At 38.1% G+C, this 25446-nt stretch overlaps 1 protein-coding gene across 2 annotated transcripts; it reads left to right on the top strand.

Annotated features, from left to right (window-relative positions):
* The first annotated feature begins 7352 nt into the window (after positions 1-7352).
* Positions 7353-13962, top strand: LOC146483977 (uncharacterized). Of its 2 annotated transcripts, XM_085105085.1 has the most exons (3): positions 7409-7453; positions 11138-11199; positions 11658-13962. In XM_085105085.1, the coding sequence occupies exon 3, from the start codon at positions 11660-11662 to the stop codon at positions 13769-13771; it is 2112 nt and encodes a 703-aa protein (XP_084961211.1). In that variant the 5' UTR covers positions 7409-7453; positions 11138-11199; positions 11658-11659; the 3' UTR covers positions 13772-13962. The 2 variants fall into 2 exon arrangements, with proteins under 2 accessions (XP_084961212.1, XP_084961211.1); XM_085105086.1 differs by lacking the exon at positions 11138-11199 and having other exon boundaries at positions 7353-7453.
* Positions 13963-25446: the final 11484 nt, after the last annotated feature.

Below are 25446 nucleotides of genomic sequence, written 5' to 3'. Positions count from 1 at the left end.
GAGTATATTCTAGCCACTTTAAAATTCCTTGTCATGTGCATTGTTATATAGGCAAATAATTTCGGACATTATTTGAGTGAGTTTTAATTTTCAATTAACCCCTTAACCGGCAAATTCCTTGAACTCTTTCTTTTCTGCCAATTTTCTGGAAGTAGACGACCAAAAGGGATTTAGTTGTCTGATATGAAGGTCTCCCTAGAAATTTTTGCTACTCGAAAATATCGGGGACTCAAGTTCTCTTGTGACGTCACCAATTTCAAGACGCGTAAAACGGGCATTTTTGGTTTTGCTTGAAAACAAATTTTTGTACTGAACGGCAAAGAGAGGTTATCCTCAGTTTATTGGCACTTACTGGCTGACACTATAAACAGACCATAATAACCACTCAGGTCTCTGGATTTCAACGTGGCTAACCTTGAAAGCTGTAACCCAGTAAAGCGAACGAATTCGTACGTTTGACCATTAAAGGGTTTGACACTTTAAAGTGTCGAAGGTTTGCTTAGGATTACTCAACTACGAGTTCAGTGATTTGTTAAGAAATACTCGCACCACTTTCTTAATCAATCAGAATTCGAAGAAAAGACCAATGCCAGAAGATTTTTTTTTCGCACACATGTTGCTACGTTTAACGCCGAAACGAATTTGCTTCGAGTTCTGATAATCTTTTTAGGTCATTTGTGTCTTTTGATTGCTCGAAAGGATAGCTTGGAGTTTTTGACTCTCAACTCACTAACACTAAAAATCAAGGAAAAATATTAACTGTTCATCGCCTCAATTTTTCGGCACTTGATGTAAATTCGAGACACTTACCAAACGATCGGATAGAAACCAACTTAAACTTAACATTTAACTGTTGAGATGATCGATGCAGATTTCAAGGTGGAAACAACTTGCGTCCTTGACGACACTGAAATAATCGGAAAAATTCAATTTACAGCAGATATGGTTGAGTTTACACAGTATGCAAATATTCACCTTTTCGTGTATTATATTCAAAATGTTCAGTTTAGATAAGAAACAAGTCAAATGATTGGAAAACATATGAAATCTGTATCATAATTACGTTCGACATTTGTTTTCGGATATGCAGATTTTTGTTTGGTTGTTCAGCTGTCTTTTGTTAACCAGTTTGTGTACGATGTTGGAGCTTTTCAAAATAAATTTATTGAACCGTGGCATTAAGACTATTTATTTCCTTTCAGAAGCCTATGAAAGTTTCACCCTTCCAAACTTGAAAATAACAAAAAACTAAAAATTGTTTGGACAAAGGGCTATCGCTTGAAACATCAGCGTTCAAATCTTTTTATGGTGGCAGTTTAGGTCGCGTTCGATTGACCGTTTTCCAGAATAATAATAAGCGGAATAGCTATCAGACTTCGCTCTTTTAGTAAATCTGGGAAGACATTTCCTCAAACATTGGCTGACACATGATAATTTAAGGGCGATTTTGTACTCCAGTAATTAACTCCTTAGACTTCCATGATGGATTTCTTGTCATCATTGCATGTATTCCTATTCCGGAATAGGGTCAATCGAACGCACCGTTCGTTAGTTTTACTTCAAAGATCAGAACCAAATTTTTAGAAGTGAACTGAATCAACTAGGACAAGGTCTTTCGAGATGCCCACAGTTCGTCTTGTTACGGTAGCGAAAATAAAGAAATATTTGCGTTTTAAGTGAAAGAAAAGATTCAATTAAAACAGGCCATGAGATATATCCGGGAAATATTGTGACGCTATGAAGGGCTTCATAAAGAACTGAAATCATGCATGGACTCCTGCCCATGATTTAAGTAGCCTACGCCATACCACGCGTACACATCCTGCTGAACAGGCGTTTTTTTTTTTGCCTTTTCCAGACGAGCGGAGGTAAGCGCGAGTGACGCGCACGTGACTCGCGCTTCGCGCTCGCCTCGTGCTTGCCTCCGCTCGCCTGCGGAAGATTAATCTTTATTTATTTTTTCCTTACATCCTTTACAGGTAAGGAGATCTTAAGCAAGCTCAGTTGACCTTTTGTAAAGATCCCCCGTAATTGCTTATTACAGTACAGTGGTGGGCCTCAAGTAAGGATGTAATACCATAACTGAAAACGGAAAAAAAATAAAATAAAAATAACGCCTGTTCTGTAGGTTAGCGTAGACTATGTTTAACTGTGCAACGGCAAAACATTACCAAGGGGCTCTACATTTTTTCTACATTTACAGGGGGAATTAATTTCTTTGAAATTCGCAAGAAATGTGTAAAGAAATCAGGGATCACTCACGTTTACCGTGAAACTACTCGATTTAAAAGACACGACTGACACAGCTAGACACCCGCTTAACGATTTCCAACGTTGAATGATCCGTACCGGATCACTCAAGTTTTCTGTTCTGAACGGCACGATATTTTGAAATCGCAAAATGTAGGAAAAGATCACAAATTGTGATCTACCCGCCTACGCGACGCCGACGCCTCCATAGACCGCAAGTCAATTTAAATTACCACAACGGAAATAGAGACCCATTCCCTGCTGTGAATTTCAAACTTGGATAAAACCCGGCGTGAGTAGAAGTAACTCGTAAAATGAGTTGTTGGGACAAACTGGGGACGTCAGTTGTCTACGTTTTGCCTTCCTTAATATTCTGCTCGCGAACGAAATACAAATTTCTAATTAACGCAGCCGACAAGTGCAGCTCCTGCTTATTTCCTCCCAAAAGTGTTTCTAGTAATTGTTTCCCTTTAAGCACTCATCCGCAGAGGACTTAACATCCGGCCGTTACGCGACACTGCCCCCCCCCCCCCCCACCCCCCCTTCCGTCCTGGGTACTGCCCCAGTCTGTCCCCGGTCAAAATTTGGTTAGCTTTTAGTTGGTGAGATTGTATACGCTCTTGTAGTTCGTACATGAAGATAGTTTTTGTTTTGGTAGTTTCTCTTTCCCACCCGAGGTGGTAGAGAGGTTTATCCTTATTTTGATGCAGCCTGTCCTCGTTTAAGCTTCAGGTCTTAGAAATACACTTCTATCATGTCACAAATCAAGTTGTGTTGTTGTGTTCGTGGTGGGGGAAATTACATATCGTTATTAGGTTGGTTAAACGTGCTCACAGCAGTATGACGCTTCTGTGACGAATTTGCAGTTTCTCGCTTATTCGCTGATAAATTTACTGTTAGGAAATAACGTTGAACCTAAAACAGACATTTTAGGCAACACCCTAAGCAGATCCACGAACCCACATGTTATAAAAGCGACTCATAACGAACGAATCTCACCAACACAAGCTACCGTGCTAGGATCATAGGATCATAGTTGTATTTTGCTTTCTTTTGGTGCGAGTCGTCAACCAAAGTAAGTTTTATATTTTCATTTTTAACAGTTTTCTTATTGAATAATTAGTGTTTTATGCCACAAGGAACGTCAGTTTCTAAGATCAGTGTTAAAATCAATTACACAAGATTCAATATTGTCATGTTAACGTTATTATCACTAGCAAAAGCATTTGTACGATTTATCAAAATTGTTTCTTTCTAAAGACTGATATTCTCAATACTGCCTGATTCAATTCAATCTAAGACTAGTTATGTTACGATATTTTCAGTTTTAGCGTACTTTGTTATGTGAGTTATGTTTAATTTTGTGTATCAATTATCACGTCCGCATTTATGTTTGCCAATATTGCTATAATTCTTTATCTAAGTTAGAATATATTTTTAATTATCGTATTTCAGTTCGAACTCAACCGCTACTGATACTTCAGTTACTTCGATCACAACTTGGCGTATAGCTACGACTACAATATTACTACGCAACTATCGTTACTTTTGAACCTTTACGGGCGGTGCCTACTTTTGTTACTGCACATACCCTCTGCGCATCTCGAGATACTCGGGCTTCCTATGGGTGGTGCCTACTAATACAGGGATATTTTTGCGCGGTTTAAAACTATACAGAGAAAGCAGAACTTAGCAAGTGCTCTTGGTATCCAAAAAGAAAATTGGGGGAGGGGGGGGGGGGGAGTGGTAAACATGAATTTTTGAGAGATAATCAAGCTTCAATTAGGAAAAACCCGCCATACGTTGTCATGTATTTTACTGCTTTTTGTAACAATTGTTGCTTAATTATCTCTAAAATATGCGTGGTTACCTCCAGTTTTCTTTTTGGATTCCGATAGCCCATGCTAAGATCTGCTTTTCCTAAATAGTCATAAACTGCGCAAAAATACTTCGGTATTATTAGGCACCGTCCTTTAACTGTGATTAAGTCGTTTTATAAATCATTCTATTACGTAAAATTCGAATTTTCTATTGCCTCGCACTGCGTTACCCCTTTATTTTCTGAAAAAAAATTTTAGTGAGTGCAACCTCTTAGATCTCAGCAATTACACCTAGCACCTTTCGGGCGGTTCCGATAAATGCGGGCTATACGGTATCTTCTGCAGGAAATAACGTCACAGGCAGTGCAGGCCTAATTTGAGAGAACGCTACCCAAATATTGGCGGTGGTGTGTTAAAAGAATTTGAGTTGTGTAATGGTTACAACAAACATATAAGATTGTGTATGGGGTTTCTTGAATTGGTCGAAGGACATAGAAATAAAATAAATCTCGCAATAAAAATGTCTTACCATACTTCCATGATGTAGTACTTGCTTTCTGTGCGATCACTTTGTTGATTTAATAGATTTTAGTGAGTGACGGTTATACTTCATCGTGTCCTTCCATCAAAGAGAAGGACACGGGAACGGTATAACCCGGCAGGGGCGGATCCAGGATTTTTGAAAGGGGGGATTGTACACTATTGTAGTAACCTTCAACACCAATGGTGTAGAAGGCGACTGACGGCCCCATGCCTCTGGCGCGAGCTCTTAAGGGGTTCCGGAGCCATGCCCCCCCCCCCCCCCCCCAAAAAAAAAATGTTTCCGATATTCCATCTAAAGCGCCATTTGCAGCATTCCTGAGACTTGAAAAGCCGTTGTGAACTAAAATCTGGAGTTTATCTTATTTCTTAGCCAGAAACCCCAAAATAATAATGCATGATTAAAGGGGACAGCAGTATCAACAATAGTTATTTGTCGTTTCACTACATACCTCGTTAATCAAACAACGTAACCTGAAAGAGTCTTCTAGGATGAGCTTTTACACGAAGACCTTGCATATCTCGTCTACCTCGAATCTCTCAGGGTAATACATAGCAATAACAGCAAGATCTGAAAAGTGCTCTTCAGACATCGTTGATCAGGTGCCTGTGCGTCTTGATCCGTTTCATGAGCGAAAAGGACCGCTCAGCTTCCACACTACTGTTTGGTAGGGTGCATGCAATGAGAAGAAAACGATGGATGGTTGGAAAAGCATCCTCGTCACGTCACGCGTGCCAAGTTCTCGTTGAAAATTGCTTGGAAGTTCTTTCTCTTCTGACTGCCACATAGTTTGCCATCTTCGCAGCTCATTCCCAAACGATTTGGGAAGCTCATTCTCGAAGACCAACATGCCTTCTGTTGCTTCAGATAGCTCCAGGGTGTTGTTATTAACTATGATGGAGGGTACTAGATAAAGCAAATGACGGATCCTCCTAAGAAAATCGGTCTTGCATTCGAATAATCAGAGAATCAAGAAGGGGAATAGCCATAGATTTTTTGTAATGATCAATTGGACTTGAACTGGGAATGTTTGAGCGATTGCTCTGTATGCTTGTCTTTCTGAGAATAGCTTCAACGATTCCCAGTTTCTCAGCAAGGTCTAATATTTGTTTGTACCAAACTTGAAAGTCGCTGTCAATGTTTTTCCTAGCGGACTTGATGTTTCCAATTGCTTCAGTCGCGAAATCGTAACTTGACAAGCAGTCGAATGGTGGAAGTGAAAACATTTCGTAAATTTTTTTTTATTTATTATTAATTTAGAAAGAATCAAACAAAATGACAAGAAACAAACGCTGCTCAAAGGAGGGTTGCTACTCCCTTAACCCCTCCCCTGTATCCGCCTCTGAACCCTTGCCCGCTAAAACGCATTAAATCATCAAACTGATTGCACAGACAGGAAGTAATACAGTTAACCATAAGTAATTCAAATCTCTTTAACACGACACCGCCGATATTTGGCTAGCGTTCTCTTAAATTCAGCTTGGGCTAACAGTAGCATTTAAGGACGGTGCCTACTATTGTTACTGCGCATACGTTCTGTGCATCTCGAGATACTCGGGTTTCCTATGGGTGGTGCCTGCTAATACAGGAATATTTTTGCGCGGTTTAAAACTATGCGGAGAAAGCAGAACTTAGCAAACGCTTTTGGTATCTCAAAAGAAAATTGGGGGTAACCATGCATTTTTCAGAGATAATTAAGCTTCAATTTAGGAAAAAATCCCATACATTGCTTCATATTTTGGCGCTTTTTAGAGATATTATTGCTTAATTATCTCTGAAAAATGCGTGGCTACCCCTAATTTTCGTTTTGGATTCCAATAGGCCTTTCTAAGATCTGCTTTTCCCGCATAGTCTTAAAACGCACAAAAATACTTCGATACTAGTAGGCACCGTCCTTAATTTAGTGGTCACACTTTAGGGTTTTATCAGCGGACAAGGAAAAAAGCTAGAACCACCTTGTTATGTCATAATAAGCGGTACTACAGTCCTAGAGGAACTGCTCAATAGCTTACGTCTTAATAATTCACTCCTTAGAATTTCGTCCTGCAGACCAAACAGTTAGTACAGAAAAGTACGAAATGCTCAGCAGTTTTCTTTTAAATGGTCACACTTTAGAGTTTCATTCACAGATTCAAAAGTTAGGAACACCTTCTACAGCATAGTAGCTTTCATTTTAATTATACTTTAGGACTTTTTTTTTTTACTGTATTTCATATCCACAGACACAAGAGCTAGATCCACCTTGTAGAGCATAGCACCACAGGAAAGTACTGCTCAGTAGCTTTATTCGAATTGTCACGGTGCAGGATTTTCGTTCGTAGGGTTAAATGCTAGAACCATGTTACGTGCAATAAGTCAAGGCACGGTACGTGGTCTACGTGCAGTTTGTACTAACCGTTACGACCAAGAAGTCACGTTGGGTTTTGTTGGAAAGTTCGAGATGTGCGGGTACACACGAAGAATGATGACAACTTCACGGCCTATTAGTTTAACATAAGTTCGCTATTATAAGGTTTATTTTTCAGCAACAAGAAGAGCTCTTTCAGTGCACAATACAGAGTGAATAATGTGCTCTGGTCAATAAGAAAGAAAAAAAAATGATGGTTAATTCAGGCAATGACTAGCTAACGCATGTTGACTGTTAATATTACTGCCATCGTTAAACAAAGTGTTCATTCGTGCATGCTACTGATGTCAGAATATTGATTCATACTTCATTAACTCGTCCTTAAAAAGCAGCGCAACAGAATACTGAATCACTTTAGCTTTAACCACACGTAAAAAAAGAATTGAAAGTTCAACCCGATAAAGAGACGTTTTGGAACTTTGGACATTATCTCAGGTATCATTTATAATTTCTGGGCTCGTTTGATCAAAGAGCAGATAACGTTATCCAGTGGATAAATCGCTATCTAGCGCGGGATAAAATTTACTCAAACTAACCCATTTTACCCACTGGATAAAATTATCCGCTCTTTGAACTGGACTGGGGCCTGTTGTTACGCTTTTCAGCTGCAGATGCGCCTTTTCACAAATGTGCACGATTTTTTTTCCATAGATTTACGTTAGAAAGTTCTGTTTAGGAACCAGTGAACATTAAAAAGAGAGAAACGTTTATTAAAGAGGGCTACAACTTATGAACATAAAATTTATGATTTTAATTGGCATTCAGAGAGCCAAGAAGTTATGGGCTGCTGAAAAATCTTATCAAACCTACTTTGAGCTTTCTCGTATATGGGGTTAATATAAGGTTACAAGAGAGGATGAAGGTTATTATCTTTGACGAAGAGATATTTATGAAGGGGCAGTATAAAATTAAATAAAAAAAATATTCATTTATTTATTGAGTAACTCATCAAAACAAAATCCAGGCAAGGCGAGAAATTAAGAAACTGAGAAAAATTGTGTTTATTTTTACTGTTTTGTATCATTGTTTCGACAGAGGGACTAAGTAACTATTTGTTCAAGATATAATAGCGTCATATAATGAAAACTGATAGAAAAAAAAGTGGATTTAAACAAAGTAGGGTTGTGTAAGTAGTGCAAGACTGCTAGAAAAGTCTCGTGTAACCTGTCAGAGTTCTTCTCGTTACCGGAGATTAATTATTTTAATTATCCTTTAATAGGAGGTGTATAAAACTAGCAAATTTGAAATATTAAAGACATAACTATTAGTGCTATTAGAGTTTACTGTAAATGATAGAGAAAGTAAGGAAAAACTGGATGTCAATTATATACTGATCTCACGGTTGTCTTTTGTTTTCAGTAATACTGAATAACTGTTTATCCGAGATATAATAGCACTACTGAATAAAGACGGTAAAACAAAGAAATCTATATTTCAATATTTGAGAATAAACACGCTGAAGTGTGCTGAAACTGTCATTAAATAAACATGATCAAAACATTCGGCCGTGCATGATGCCATGTAGTCCTTCAGGCATTGTTGACCTTTATAAAGAAAGAGTTCATTGTTTTGAGACTACAATAAAGCGCTTTATGAGTAATTTTTTTTTACCCGCCGCCTGCGGATGATAGAACGAGGAGTTGAAATCTATCCACTTGTCTTTCTTGAACGACGCTTTGCTAGATATTGACCAATATTGTACCAAGGGCTCACTTGTTTTTCTTAAAATTTCGGGAGAATTGAACCAGTTCAACGAAGCATTGAGACTCTTTCATGAAGCTATACCGGGACTATCCGAAACTCTGGCATAATTATTCGCTTTTGTCGTAGCGTTATCGATAACATCAAATGCAGAATCCTTAATAAATCTCATTCGAATCTCATCTGAACTGGCAAGGTACCTAGGAAGTGAAATGGATTCTCAAGTTCATTGAGAAATGAATTTTAATTCTGTTGCAAAAAAATCACCGAAAAAGTAGACTTTTTGCAAAGGAACTAACTATTTAGGGACCTGTTCATTATTAACACAGGTATGACTTGAAAATAATTATCATAAAAAAAAAACACATTGACACGCACAAACGAAACGAAAGTAAAATAAAATAAAATAAAATAAAATAAAATGATAATAATAAAAAACACAAAACATCATGAATAACAAGAATCATCGTTGGTTTTCCTTGAAAATTTTACACCGTCTAGTAGTATTTCAGTGCGCACTTGGTAATGCTTTTTTTTTTCTCTGTCTCGGGTGACTAATATCGCTTGTATCTTTTAATCACCAGGATAACACTTGCATAAACTTTAGCTTTGCCAATCCGCCACGGTTCATGCTCCATCTACTTGAATCTTTAAACTGGAAGTTTCAGGATTTTTCAAGGGAATATTAAAACTCAAATATTACTGGGACACTATATATATATAAGTCGTTATAATGGATTAACAAAATGTTGGGATCACGCAAGATATGCCGTCCACTTAGAAACTTGCTTTTATCTTCTTCTACTTACCGGTACACAACGTGTTTGTCGTTTAATTTTAGATAAAACAGTAATTTCAGAAATCATTTTCCTCAGTTTAAATTCTGATAGCTTGTCACAAACAAATCCAATATACAGAATATATCTATATATCCACACGATTTTCACGTTATTACTACATCATGCCATACACAATACATGTGTTCCTCTTCCTCTAATCCTTTTGTTAGTCTTTCATTAGTCTTCAGAAATATATACGAACCTCCCTAATTTCAGTGTTAATAATAAGCGGTCCCTGTTTATCGAAACTGATTTTACATGAGAAACAATCAACATCTGAAAGCTGGTGTATGATAAGATAACAATGTGCTGCGGATATGATGTTTTATGTAAAAGGTATTAAAGTAATGAAATTTTGAGCGGCGCTCTAATGACAGCATTGCTCTCACCAAAGCGTTCTATGTTGCTATGTTAGGCCTGACACACGTTGCACGGAATATGGGCTAAAAATTGCTAGATTAGATTTTTCATGGCGGGATGTAGGATTATGATATTAGATTCTGTTCTTTTTTCCCTTGCGGAACCACTGTTTTTCATAACAGAGCTGCAGCATTTTAAAGACCTTTTATTGAAAGGAACGGTAAGCGGTCGATTGTAAGATAACAAGGTTTCAGTTTCGGACAGCGTGTCCTACGATGCTTTAAGCTGTCTTTTAATTTTCAAGACAGAATTTGAGTCAACAAGAATTGTTTGAAATAACATGAAAACGAAACTGTGAACCCCGTGGCCAATTTCTTGAACAAGCGAATTAATAAAGGAAAATTTCCAGACGAAAACCAATTAGTTGTATTTGATGTTTGCTTTTACACCATCCTGCAGGCGAGTTAATTAATTTTTCAAGGCCTCTTCAGAAAAGAGAAGGGCGAAAGAGTGCAGTGATGTTTTTATAACATCATGATGGAACAAAGTGGGACAGACAGTGAAAATAAAAAGTCTGTTTTAGCTCATATTATTGCATGAGGTTCATTTGTGAAAAGAGTTCGCATAAGGACAACAGTTTTAACACAGAAACGGCAACACTACAATGGCCTGCACTGATCTGATGATAAGAGAGCGCATCATAAGTTTTGAATTCACTTGGTTACACCTCATAGTTCCAATGCAAAGTATGGCAAGAAGGCAAAAAATGTTGAAAAAATTTATGTTTATCGATTCAGCTGTTTGAGAATATTCGTTGTTATAAGTAACAGTTTTCCAACGGGTCTTCGATTATACTTTCATACTGATAAATGTATTGGAGAAGAAACTAAAATTAATGCAAGTAAATTAGAATTGTAGATTGCCTATCGATGAGTTGTTAAACAAATTTGAACATTCGCGTTTACTTTCTTTCCAGGTGTAACTTTCTTTTTCAAATCCTGCTGAAAGGCAAAATAACTATTTACCCCAAGGATATTCAATCTGATCCATCAGGACCCTTTCAGTGTAAACAATTAAAAACAAAAGGTACAGATAAACCTATTGACAGAATCCTGCTAATGGGCCAAAATGCACAATACATTATTCATTTGTGCTTGTAACAAGTGAAAAGAAAAGACCATCGGAAATTAAAATCATTTTCTTTTCTCCTTCCCTTAAGAGAGCACCTCACCGGAGTGCGCTGTTTTTGAGGAGTTTAAGAGAGGTTGTACTTTGGAGCAGGTAGATGTGGCATATATGTAATATAAATTTAGTTTCTCTTTCCGTTGAGCTACTCATTGATAAATTTCTATTTTTTAAAGATCCAGGGTGAAAGTTTATGACTGTCTTTTTATAATTTAAAACAGTATACCTATTCCCACTAAGACTGATCCTATGGATTTTGTAAATGTATTGAAAAAAGAATCATTGATTGTTATCAGATCGAAAAAAGGCCACAAGAGTAGCTATTTTAGATTGTTTAGATTACCAGGTTGTTGATTCACATGTATTTTGCTTAGAAAATGTTAGCCAAGTTAGTTTCAAACTCAGTGATGAGACAATTTTAACTTTGTGTTCGAGTCACAAGAAAAATAAATTACGAGTGATGCTTAAAAAAACCGGTGACGTTCAATATTAGTGCTTTCCAGATGGACAACTGAAGTAACTTACCTGACTTTAATTTTCCTTTTCTTATTCAGAAATGGCTCTCGCCTTACAGCTGTTGATCTTCGCCATAGCACTTACACCCGGCGCATTTTTTGGCGACGCTGAGATTCTTGGTGGAGTGACAACTGCATTCGAAGATGCTGATAAGAAACTTTCGGCCGAAATGGAGTCATTTCGTCAGATACTGGGCGCCCTGTCCCGACAAGTCATGTTACAGCAGATGTTTGTCGAGGAACGTATCAGATCTGATGGTGACTCTGGAGTGAAACAAGTACGTCATAATCGCGAAGGAACACGCAACTACTTTTCAGAAACCCATGGAAATTCTGGGAGGCTGTTGTCCATCCATGAACACGCTAACAACATCCGCACTGTGGGTCTGGGAGAATTCATCGGGGTGCTGAATGGAGTGGAATTCAGGACCAGGCACAATGACTACCGACTGTACATGGCCAACAGAACTAGCAAAGCCTACCATGCAACAGAACCGATCCCATTCCCAGAAGTACCACCAGAGGTCAAAAATAAAGCAAACGTTGACGAGCAGATCGCTGAGATGCGCGAATGGTTTAAAGCATGGAAAACTCAAAATTACACCGTAAGAGATTACCGCAAGTATTTCAAACCAGTACTTTGTTACCTCGAAGGTGCATGGACCACCGCAACAAAAGACATCGATGAACCCTTTGAAAGTGACAGGCATTTTATCGACGCAAAAACCTGGTTCGATCTACAAGAAAAGGTCCGCTTCACTTCCTACACTGGAAGGAAAGACAATCTAGAGAACTTTTCCTTCCTGCCCACCACCGTCATAGATATCATCAATGGGACGATCCCTGTTTTCGCTCAGTGGAATTATCGTATTTTGTGTCATCCAGTGAGTCGTGACATCCCATTGAACAGGTTTCGTGTAGTGGACGAGTTCCATGCAAGACTTCCAGCAAAAAGAAAGTACGAAGAACAAGCTAACACCAGAGCAGCAAGATTCCAACTCAACCCTCAAGACTCAGACGCAGGGTTCAAGTTTGAGAGGTACAACAACCCGAGGTTTACGCTACTGGATGAGCTCATGAGTGAGATTCCAGGAAAGGATAACTACCAAGGTAATCTGACGGATGAAGCATTTGATCTTCCAGCTCACACCATCGATCCCAAGAAATCTGGTAAACTGAACACCGCTTACTATCATCGCTGGTTCAAGGTTCTGGAAAAAGACGCGATGGGCCAGTCCATAAGGCATCGAGGCTACGCAGATGAAAACTTGTTCATGGCTATGACAACACAACCCAAAGTGGCAGGAGTGAAACTTAAGACCTGTAAGGGTTCAAGGTGGAGACCAAAATGCAATACAATTAGTCAGAAGTTTTCGTACGCCATTCCACTCGAAATAATCTACCTGACACCTCTTCACAGCTGGAACCCATTTGATCTTGAGTATAAAGGCTCCGAGAGGACGCCGTACGGGAAGACAGTCTTTCTTGGTGGTCGGTATGGAGGCAGAACCCCTGAGAAGGCGTATAATGGCACAAACAGTAAGAAGTATTACCTGACTCCATCAGCTTTCTACTCAGGAAAAGAAGTAAGCACCGACGCCGCAGACACCACCAAAAATAGCGTTGGAGTACTGGATAGAAAAGGCGTTGTCAGAATCACACGAGCCAGTGGAACACGTATCTTTCTTCCCCCCATTAGTGGAGTGGGAATATGTCGTCAGAGGTATCCCATAATGCCCGTCCATGGAGAGGGAAGTGCTGTGTGGAAGGAACTTGAAGCAACAAAAGACATCCTGATGAACTCCAAAACGTACGGTTACATCTACAGAGAACCGCTTGGAGGAGGCTCTGGTGTTGTACCTACTGAACCTGCGAACAGACCACTGACACTGAAGATGGAAGACGCAACCAAGACTCCCCCAGGGGCACACAGTCATGAAATCACTTTGACCCCAGAGGAGGTGGAGCTGGCCAAGAAAGGAACGCCTATTATGCAATTGCTGACAACAACTGGAGCTGGTCACCAACACACCATTAATGTGGAATGGAAAAGTGGCAAATGGCGAATAAAGCATTGTGATGAATACGACAGGGGACGGTATCGTTGCCGTGACCGACATGGGATGTACTTAAATGAGAATTCCAACGTCTAGAATCTCATTCTTCCATACAATTTATTATCGTTTGGAACGTATATTTTAAGGCTGCTTTGGTTAGGGTGAAATTTCTGTTTCCTTTGACAGTCATAGTCAGAGTTGCTTTCAATTCATTTGAAATAGAAACGTGACGAGTTATTCTGTCTGTAAAAACAAATAGATTGGGAAATAAAAATGGGATTCCAGCATTTTATTTATTTACTCTTGGCCTTAGTAAGATTTAGCCTTAAAGGAAACTACCACTCTCAGCGTTATGTTGTTGAAAATACAATCTAATTTTAAATTTCTTTGGAAAATATGGAAATAATATTTCCCTATCGAAAAAAGAAAAAACAGCATTTGATCATTCCCTTTTCTCGCTTTTAAATTTCCCATGCGCCGCCATTTGGATTTCACGACGTCATACGCTTGCCCAATTGTTTCACATAAAAAAAAAACTTCCAGCCTCGTACCCAGGGTCCTCTTTCTTCCTCCCACGAGAAAGGACCCTGGTTGCGGCTTCTCCCTAGCTGGGTTGGACTGGCTCTATTATTTTGTTCGCAATAGCCAAACAGAGATTTTCAAGGGGCACCAAAGCAAGATGAATGCGAGAATTCTGTGTAGTTTCATGAGCTCTGCAAAAAATCGTACATTAGGTAGAATCTAGTGAATTTAAGCGGTCAAAGAAGCAGCGGTTGATAATTAATTCTACAACTTCCCAGGCAACTTGGTTTGGAGTAAAAGTGTTTCCAAAAATTTTACCAGAAGAATCGCTTATTTAAGCTTAAACTTCTGAAATACATCGTTTGCTGTATAAAATGAAATTTTATCTGCCTAAGTTTATCCATAATTCTTGCAGTAACAGCTTTATAATTCCATCACTCACACGAAAATACAAATACGTTCTTGTCAATAATTAGCAGTTTTATACTATTTAATTCGCAAAACACAAAAATTGTTTTGGTCTTTGATTTCCTTTGAGAAGGACATCGTTTTTGATCGCAATCAGCACTCTAAGCTAAATATTTTTTCATTTATAAAATACTGCTTTAAGTCAGGCAGAGACGTTGGGAACTCTCGTCCGTTGGTATTTTGAACAATTGCAATTTCATCAATACGTCGTCTGCTTTTGCCAAGCCTTCTTGGTGATCCGCTATTCGGCAATACTGAAACTGAGATTGCTTTCTATTCCATTCCATTTCAAGCTCTGTTAAAAGGCATAAAGCCAGCGACACTTCCGTTCTGATCGCCATGCATCATGGTTTGAGTTTTGCGTCCGTCTGTCAGTGTGGAAATGATTGGTTATAAAACCTCTTGTTGTAACGAACTACGGAGCTGGCTTCTCGGCCCTTTCTTACAAAGATACAACTGCATACTGTACTACCCTTCTTAAGTGGTATTTTTTGTCAAGCATCGCGGTTAATTATGGGTGTCACATGACCAGCCGTGTCCAGGGTCCTTTCTCGAGGGAGAAATTGTAAAGTTTGATAGTGTTTGCTTTAATGTTCCGCTCGTGCACTTTGTACCCCTCCCCGAAGGCTGAACAACGTTAAGAGCCTACGATGGGAGTCAAGCCCAGACTCTTGGAGCCTATATTCGACTACTTCAAAGAGTCTCTGAAGATAAACCTGAGTCGGAACTTTAAAGTCGTAAAGGAAAGCATAAAAAAATTTTAAGTTTGTCTCACTTGCTCTCAAAGAGAAGCTAAGATAGAAAGAGAGGCTAGACAGCAACTTTTTAAGCTTGGTCCTGACCTTGCAACACACGAACCTTACTCGCAACTTCTCTCCTAGTCCCACAACATCGTCTACGTATGTGATTTATTTAACAGACACGGAAATCTCTGCAGCTACTCTGAGTTTAAGACTTTGTATAACGTACAGGTGCCCTTTACAACATTTTATGGTTTGTTAGATGCCATTCCATCTTTGTGGAAAAAACAATAACTCCGCAGAATCATACCAACGCTGAAGAAAACTCCGTGACAAACTGGCTCTATCTACTCGTCAATCTTAACAGATACATTTGAACCACCAACCTCCCAGAATAAAATTTTGAGACATGACTTTGCCTTAAAACACTTGCCAAAATATACCAGTTACCGTTTAAAATTACAAAGAGGTCAAACTAGTGATGTTTCAGTCTAAAATTATACATAACATACTACCCACCCAATTTAGCTTACACCGCGATGCAATAGCCGAAAGTGACATCTGTCCTCTGTGCAAAAATGAGAGACAAACCTTATACCACTTGTTCGTCCTCTGCACCGAAGTGCACTCCTTCTGGAATACATTTCAAGACTGGTGGCTACAAAATAACCATGTTAAGCTTTCTTTAAATCAAAGTAATATACTTTACGGCTTTTTCGAAAAATCTTTATATTGCTTTATATCTTTATCTTTAAACTACTCAATACTCATAGCAAAATACCACATCTTCTGTACAAGCAAAGGCGGGGGTGTACTGAGCTTCCAGAGCTTCCTTTCACGACTTTCCGATAAAATTCAGACTCTACAACAGATTGCTGTCGCTAATAAGTGTTTGTCAAATTTTAGACTTAGATGGGCAGTTCTTCTTCCTTAAAAATTGCTTTATATAAATATATATATATTTTTCTTTAAATTTAGTAAGAATCTTCAGCAGTTGCTTTCTAGCTCGTTCATTTTGTATGGAATCACTGTAAAATTTGTAAAAATTGTATTTGATGTAGAGAAATGTTTTGTTAGTAAAAATAAGAAAAAGTGTTCACTAAAAGACATAACGTTATTCCTGTAAGTAGTGTGGACATTGTAAGCACTTTTAGTTTTCTAAGTATAGTAAGTATTGTTAACAATGTAGATATAGTTACTGTGGTTAGTACTCTGTGTATTGTACGTAATGTTAATAGTGCTCAGTATTGTAAATCTCATGTCATGTATGCAAATAAAAATTGTTAAAAAAAAAAAAATAAAGTCCTAGCGAAAAGGCAAAGTGGAAAAAAAAAATTCTCTCCTAGTTACTTAGTTGTTAGATCATTTTGCCGACCGGTGTACGAAAGCTCGTGACATACTTTGGATTTCATTTTGATTTCATCCTAACAATATCAACAGAGTTAATGGTATTAAAATTCAAATGAAACTTGTATTCCCTATCACTTCAGTAAAATAGATAGCAATTCTTTTTAGCGAACGGTTGGAGCATTTTATTACAATTAGAGGGATTTTATGAAGTTTTACAATGGCGAGCGGTAAATTGCATTAATCATCGTTCGCGTGTTGTGAGGTCACGACTGTGCATCAGTGCTATTATAGTAACAACCCAAAATGTGCTAAACTTCAACGCTTAATGTAACAAAATGACTCTCACTCTAATGGAAGGAAACTTAACCAGCCTTAATGTCAAGAAAACATTCTGCTGTATTTTTTCAGTGTGTAGTTGCTAACCGTTTTTTATTGGAAATATATATGACCTTCGACCAGGTCTGATCAGATAGCAGTACTCTTATTTTCTCTTATTTTTTGTTTCGCATTTCTCCTGAGAATGGTTTACCAAGCGAAACAAAAATGGGTTCTGATCGGAGGTTAGAAAGCATATGGACCCCAAACGTGATCCCCAGTGTGATGATGTGACAAGTCATGTGAATTAATTCAAACACTGTTGATTTTGATGCAATTCTCGTTCATGTTAAGGATCTTCGGTACTGCCACATTTTAGCAAACTGATACTGAATCATTAACAAAGAGCCAAAAAGCCAACGTCACAGGTCAAGTGATTTTTTAAATTGCTCAATTTCACTCATTTCTCGGTTGTTTGCCAAACTTTAGTCGACAGCTATACGGATCATTCGCAACGTGCACCCTTAAAATTATGAGGTCTTAGGTCAGGTGAACTGAAGAGAATGTATTAAATTTACATATTTTCAGTCAATCCTCAGAGCTTTGAGTGGGTGGCATGCCGAACGTTACCAAATTGATTGGTGGGCTGTACGGGTGCTGTATTGGGCACCTCGCATGGGACCCCGAGGACCCGTTGGTGCTCTTTTCATTAGGCATGTACCTGATAAAAAAATGAGAGAAATTAATTTCCAAGGGATATTTATTTTTTAGTCTTTTTACTCTGTTTGCTTGATACAGTGCCAATGTTGAAAGGCGCTCACCTCTTACCAGAAAAAAAAAAATGAAAATAAAGAGGTCATATCAATAAATAAATAAAGACAGGGAATTTGTGTAGAAACCTTAAAAACTTCTATCGGTCTGGCTATTCTCAACTTTTGTTGCCATTCAACCGTCAGAGCGTAAACAATTGACAAATGACAAACAACATACATCTTTTCTCCCACCATTCCGGATAAAAGTGGCTTAGTTTTCGGAATCAGAAACCCTTGTAAACAAATTTGAAACTGAAATATTGTATTGTTGTCATGGTATTTTATTTTATTTATGAGATTTTGAGGCACATTTTTTCAGAGGTCACTCGAGTCAACAACTTGACTGAACGGCGTCTAAATTTGAATTTCACACCCACAAAGGTGAGAAAAGAACGGCTTGCCCTTTTATGGAAGAAGACCAAGAAAATTAAAAGAGCCATGGGTTAGACATTGATACAATTGTTTTAATTTAATTTATTTTAAGTTTTTTGTTAGGGAAATTGCTTTGTACAGGGTTAACCTCACGATTTCCCTTTTCAGGATGTTTTTGTATTTATGTTGTAGCCTCCTGAATAAAATGTTGTGTTATGTTATGTTATGTTATGTTATGTTTAAAAACAAAACTCAAATGCTAGTCAGATCAAAAGAAGGACAAAAGCAGTGATTTTATTCTTTATCCAGGTGCATTTTGTCCATCAAAATATCCAGTTATACACGGTTGAGTCAATATTCATAGGGTCTGTTTTCGTGCAAACAATCAGAAATACAAAGCACATTTAACAAACTAAAACTACACAAAACATTTAACGAATGCCTTACAAAATTTCGCTAACGATCCAAAATGGTGCAGTACAATATAAATCCGAAATAAGAATAACGTACTGTTCACTTTGCAATTGTTTGCAGAGAAGACCTCATCGAAGCGTTAGGATTTGGAGGAGTTTGAGGACAATTCTGGAGCAGGTAGATGTGCGATTTATTTTTACCCGTGAATCTCGCTGTTAGAAGTTTTTAAATTATGGTAGAGTTCAGGGAAAAAACATTGAAAGATTATTTGCATTATTCTTTCAACTCTAATAAGAAGCAGTAAAATTTATTGTAAAAATAAAACTTTATTGAAAGTGGTGCACCTCATTCTGAGAAAAGAAGTAAATAAATATTCTTTTAAGCCATGACTCACGAATTGCTGATACAAATTTTATTGGGAAATAACAAGATCGATGATATATTGTTCAGTTAACATGCAAGTATGGTATATTATGAGTAAGGCTACTTAACTACTAACAGACACATTGCAATCAAAGACGTTTAACATCACAGTTTTCCTACTGTAGAATTCGCTTTGGAATCAAAGGAAACCCAATAATGGGTTCCAAATTATTTTCGTGATATGTTTACTCTTGCAAGCCAAATACATTCTTATAAAACAAGAAATACCAACCTTTTCTATATACCTTATTGTCGAACTAATCTTCGAAAATTCTCAATTCGGTTTCAAGGTCCTACATGTTTCAACTCGCTAAGTCGTGAAATTCAAAACAGTGAAAGTATCAGTTTGTTTGGCAAAAGACTTAGAAAATTCCTTCTTTCTAAGTTAAATTGACTCTTTGTTGAGCTACACACCTTTTCTTTACCTTTTCTTTTTTTCTTTCTTTCTTTTTTTTTCTTCTTTTAAAAAAAATTAATTGGAATTTTCAATCAGTACCCTTAACTTCTATGGTTTATCCTATAGTTCTAGGAAGCCTATAGTTAATAAGCCCCCGGCTTCTATGTAGGCTTCCTAGCCTTTAACACATTTAATATTGTAAATAGTTAAGTATGAAAATTGTAATAGTAAGAATATTGTGTGTCGTCTATAATGTATTTATGTTGTATTTTTTGGTTAATGGCAAAATAAACAAATTGAATTGAATTGTTTAGATTCTCTAAACTTCTCTCTCTCCTGAAAATTTGTTCTGTCGAGTTCCACCGAAGAAAAGGGAAAATCTCTTCTCGCCAGACGTTTCTTCAGTGACAGCCAGATCGTTTACTAACACTTATGTTTTGTTGGGCTGATCAGGTATATCAAGTAGGAGAACACAACGACCATGAACTTAATTCAAAACGGTATTTAAGGTTAAGATAATACTTAAAACACTCTTTTTTTATAAGATCCTTCAACTCAGTCGAAAGCACTTGTTTGGGGAAAAGGTAAAACATTTGAAAGGAAAGTAAACTTGTTTAATTCCTTGAAAGACAAAAGCAAGATACAAGTGGCGGATAAGGTTGCAGAAAAAATTTAACTGCCTCTCGAGAACAAGCTAAAGATCACTGAAAGCGAAAAACTGTCGCTTTCCGTAAAAAGTGTAAACCGCCGTCAACGAAACAGCCGGCGCTTTGTCGTTCTGTTCCTTTATCTCGTGTTAAATTGGTCAGGAGCAGTACTTTATATTGAAAATACAATTGTGGAATTTACCAGCCGAAAACGACCTGTGAAGAAATCGAAGCTGAACCTGCATCATTCAGCCTTTTCTTGATCTCATCAGAAGGTTCCTCCTTTACTTGTACCGTGTACTTCTACACCTTGTCAACTACTGCAAAAATGGGAAGGGATTTATCTTCAAAGGCACTTGCCTCCATTTCTGTAGCGTAAGCTTCGAGTTTAGCGGATACTACTTTTGCAGTATTTGAACTGTCTCTTTCACGTCTTCTTCAACATCGCCCACCAGGAATTTGCTGAAGTCAAGGCCCATTTTGGATTCTGCAACAGAAAAACAGGTTTCGTATGAGCGTGCACCGTCTGCGGTTGTGTTGAACTAACAGCTTGAGTATTCGGGGCTTGGCTAAAAGCAAACATTATGGAACCCATAATGTTATATATTGCATGTTATCAGTGCTAACCTAGCTTGGTTCTACTTTACAAGGAACATTTTAATTACGAATCAACAATTTTTTCGAAATGGACTTAACTATAAAAGTTAACGCTGAAAGAGAACGACGTTTCGACCGTCTGACGGTCATTTTCAAGTTCAAGATGAGAAGTCAAAATTAGCATGTGCTTATTTACAATTGTGAAAAAACTAATGAGATACTGACTTAAAAAGCTCTAAGATGTTCACATCTAAACAATATAAGAAAATAATAGCGTGAATGATAAATTGAAAGGAACGCTAAAAACGATAAAAGGTATTTAAAAGGTATTTAAAAGTGAAATAATTAAACAAATAACTTCGCACGGATTGAGTCGCATTGTTTGTTCAGTTTCGGCTTTAGGTCGCGAATAAACAACATCTCGAAGATCAAGCAGTCGAGTTCGTTCTGACACTTTTTCAGGATTTTGAAGTTGCTTTTAATGGTCTCTGGATCCTGTCCATGCTCGCCCTTTACGTGATTGCCAATTGTTGATCGCTTGTGTTCCTCCACACGTTGATGTAAGTGTCGACTAGTGAAGCCAACATAGTCTGCATCGCTTCTCGAGTGTTTTACTTTTTAAATAATATTGATACTTCTGCCTTTTGTAATTACTTCTGAAGGCGGTTGTCATTGGTTAACGCGGACGGTCGGTTAGTTTTGAAACAGTCCTCTTCAAATAAGAGCTTAAACATTGTACAGCACCTGGCTAGCTATTTTATAAGTTGGTGATATTAAAAAACCGTTCACTTATCCAGGCTCGCTACGTTGAGTAGAGCCATTTCACTTTTTTTTTTCACTTTTATGGGGAACCAGCATAAAATTACTTGCATCTACTCCCTTTGTGAATAGCCTGTAAAGCTGTTGACTGTTCGCAAAAAAGCGCATTGACCTATCAAATGGTCGATAATATATCATGTGCAGTAATAAACCTCCATAAAACACTTCTCATTAGTATGCGGTGTTTTTCTCTTATGTTAATTCCCAACGTTCACAAAAACATAATTCATAATTGCTATGAACTCTATTGACACACGCTTTTCCAGGAATGTTTTTGAAGCCGTTCAAAAAACTCGCAGCACGTGTTTTAACGGGTTTAAAACTACTCGGCTGCGCCTCGTGGTTTTAAACACTCCTGCTCGTTTTTTAAACATTACTTAATTTAGACCCATTAGTTCCTAACAATTGTTCTAATGATTGAGTTATCTTCAATGTAAATATTTTGCTGTGTGTCTTGCCAAAGTAAATCCCGACTGGAAAGATAAATGACATTTTTGCCTTTCTGTTGGAACTTACTTAAGTAGCATCATATTCGCAAGTTCCCTTCCATTAGTTCTCGCCGTTGGAAGCTTTTTGGTTACTCTTCTCAATAGTAAGTCAATTTTCTCAATGAAACAGTCCTATGCAGAGTGTTGAAAGAAGAATTCGGATTTGTTTCGAAGCGCCGGAAGACGCCCACCTGCCACTTGACAAACAAACATTTTCAATTTTAAATATGCAGTTTTTATATTATTCTGATGATTTTCCCTCAAAAACATAGAATATAATCTCGATTTACTTAACTAGGAGCATAAGTATAAGAACAAGAGAGAAAATGTTGTTGCGTTTATGCCCACGCCGTGGCTACTCAGGGAGGAGGGGTGGGGTTTACAAATCTCATTTCCTAACCCATATCTTACAATCCCAATTTTGCCCAGATCCAATTCCCAGTGCGTTAAATCCCATTTTCCCTGCCTGTGAAAAGAAGGGAAATTCCCAGTTTACATTTTACCCCTAGCCCTTCAGCAACCTCAAGTCAAGTTGTTAAAGAAAGTGCGTACTAGGAATAGCCACCAGTGCATTTCAACTCAATGCTCAATGCTCAAACCAAAAGTGGCTTATTTGCAGCCGATGGATTTTGAACGTGATATTATCAGTTTGATCGTTTTACATTATTTGCAGAAAGGAAATTTCAAAAACCAAGGATAAGCTGAGCTTTTTTTCAAAATGTGATGAATTTTGATAGTGGTTCCATATTTTCGGAAACAATTTTTACACTGTAGCCGATAACTTTTTCGTGAATAGACGGTAAAAATAACCGGCTACCGGCTCCGAACAAGAACCCTGAGTCGGTATTGGTGTGATGAAGAGTCAATAACATGAAGAAAACTACACCTTTATTCGCATCAGTGACTTCTTCCTAGTCGGGTTAACAAATTCACCATGATCCATCAAAAACTCGAGCATCATGATGACCAAGTTTTTCAATGTTATTTACAAAGATAGCCTTCACCACTTCCTTCTCGGGTGTCTTGAATGCAGCATCTATGCAGATGCTCATATCCCCGCATAAAAGTGATTGGTTACTACAAAACCAAAACAAATGCGTTAAGTAAGAAGCCCGATCCTCGGGAATAAAATGCTGATTCCTCAACTCAGAAAATTGATGATTCAAACGAAGATATCAACAAATGATTGGTTTTATTTACTCGCATCTTGACTTCGTTGTCCAATCAGGTTTATATGAGCCATCTACTGACGATCTACAATTTCCTTTGTAAGAGGTCTTGTTTCTAAAGAAACTGCGCTGCTCTGCTTCGTCAGTGGGGAGTAGAAACGAATGTTTGGTTTATCAACAAAGTTCATATGGTACTTAAGCCACCGTGAAGAGATTCCAGTGCTGACGTTTCGAGCGTTAGCCCTTCACCAGAACGGTTCAAATATTACTATCATTTAAATATTCTGGCTGAAAGTACGAAGGAATCTAACCTTTTTGATGTCCCCTGCTTTGACGAAAGAGCGTAGTTTTTCCTTGGTTTAATTTTAATTTCAATTTTTTTAGATATGATTTGAATGTTTAAGAGCGTCATGGAATCACTTAAACGCCTTTCAAAATGTCCACCCACATCTAGTACGCATATATTTCTAAATTTGCGACAACTTACAGACTGACATGTTGGGGACTCCCGGTCCAACTTTGGTTGTCGTAGTGATAATGTATCAAAAATGGGGCATATTGCGTCGTGTCACCTTTTGACCAATCACAGTCAAGCCAACATATACGGTGGATTACAGGGAGTTCCACCTTTTTGTCGGGTGCTCCAACTCGGGGAGGTCCTTGGTAAAATATAGGAGAACCTCATGCACTAACTCGAACTCCGAAGGGAAACAAAAATTAGTGCAAGTTATATTGCGGGGTTAGCTTAGCTTTGAATTTCCATTATCCTTTTAAAAATTAATAAGTATCGTGGTATTATCATTCTTCACAATCACGTATAACCTGGGTGCAATACGTCTTTTATAAATTGCCTGTAGTTTGCATGGGAATTATAGACAAAATTAGTTCGAGCTATCGGGGAGTTGGAGTTAAGCGAGTTCAAGTTAGCGGAGTTCTATTGTAGGTCTTTGTTCTTCTTCTTCATCCAAGAAACCCCACCTCCTTCAAAAATGAAGATTCTTGTGCATGTGAGGGGTCGTTAAGTAAATAAAATAAATAAATTGGCTAACGATATGCAAATTATAAACAGATGAACCATAAATAAACAAATACTAGAAATACGTGACTCGCAAAACCTCGCGAAGCTGGGGCTGGGTGGAAAGCCCTCTTTCGTGTTGTAGCATCAAATGAGGAGATTAAAAGGTTTCTGAACATAGCAACTATTTTGATGAGCATGGTCTTTTCGTAGTTCCACGGGCTAGTTTGCGGTTAAAAATCTATTTCTGACGCGATGAAATGCACAACGGGCGTGAAGCGCTGTCGTGTTCGATGAATTTATTTCCCACGGAAAATTATTTTACCGCGGCCACGAAACGTGTAATTTCTTCAATGCAATCTTTCACAAAAAAAGATTTCTGGAAGAAAGGGAAAAGATTCTGGAGAGATAATTCTGCATCAGTGAATATTGATGAACATTGCAGTTGAAATTTGATCATGCACGCATATTTTTTCCGATGTATGCAAATTTTTTTCAGACGACGCCAGACAGTCTGACGTCATTGCGGACACCTTCAACTAAATATATAAACATACATATATATATATATATATATAAATATATTTTTCGCTCGAATTCGCGCGGCTTAGCTCCACTCGGGCCGGCTCGGCCCGACAAATTTATTAACCTCGCTACGCTCGGGCCTTCGGCCCTCGCTTCGCGAGGAATAAATAGATAAGTAAAGGACACAAACGGATACAGTCATAAAACTAGTGCTTTTTCGAAAGAGTCCTTGTTCGGCAGGGTGGCAATATCTTCGGGTAACGAGTTCCATTCCCTTATTGTGAGTGGGAAAAACGAGTATTTGTGATAGTTAGTTTTTGAATATAGGGTACTTCTTACGCATTTGAATTCAGATGCCTGCTGGCCCGTCGCATTAGGATTAACTGCGGGATTCCATCTGCTGCCACTAGGCCATGGTGCAACTTATACAACATGCAGTCTCATTGCTTTCCTTCTACTTTGAAGTGAATTCCATCCCAGCTGGTGTAGTAAACTCCTACGCTCGCCGTGCGATTGTAATTCCTGACTACAAAGCGGACTGCTCGCAGATGTACCAGACACAAGTTTCACTCAGTCTCTTACGTCCCGAATGCTGCTTCAAATCAGATATATCGAGAGAGTTCAGTGCAGTCGGTAATAAGGAGAGAAACTATAAATTCAAAGACTGGTTATCATGTATTAAGTAAAGCTTGCTCAAT

The sequence above is a fragment of the Pavona decussata genome, unplaced genomic scaffold (assembly GCF_977016875.1).
Source record: "Pavona decussata unplaced genomic scaffold, jaPavDecu1.1 SCAFFOLD_37, whole genome shotgun sequence".
Lineage (NCBI taxonomy): Eukaryota > Metazoa > Cnidaria > Anthozoa > Scleractinia > Agariciidae > Pavona > Pavona decussata.
Note: the sequence above shows the minus strand (reverse complement) of the source record. Positions and strands in the feature narration are given on the sequence as shown.

Excerpts from the sequence above, each read along its gene's own strand:
- LOC146483977 (XM_085105086.1), top strand. The coding sequence starts at position 11,660 with ATGGCTCTCGCCTTACAGCTGTTGATCTTCGCCATAGCACTTACACCC.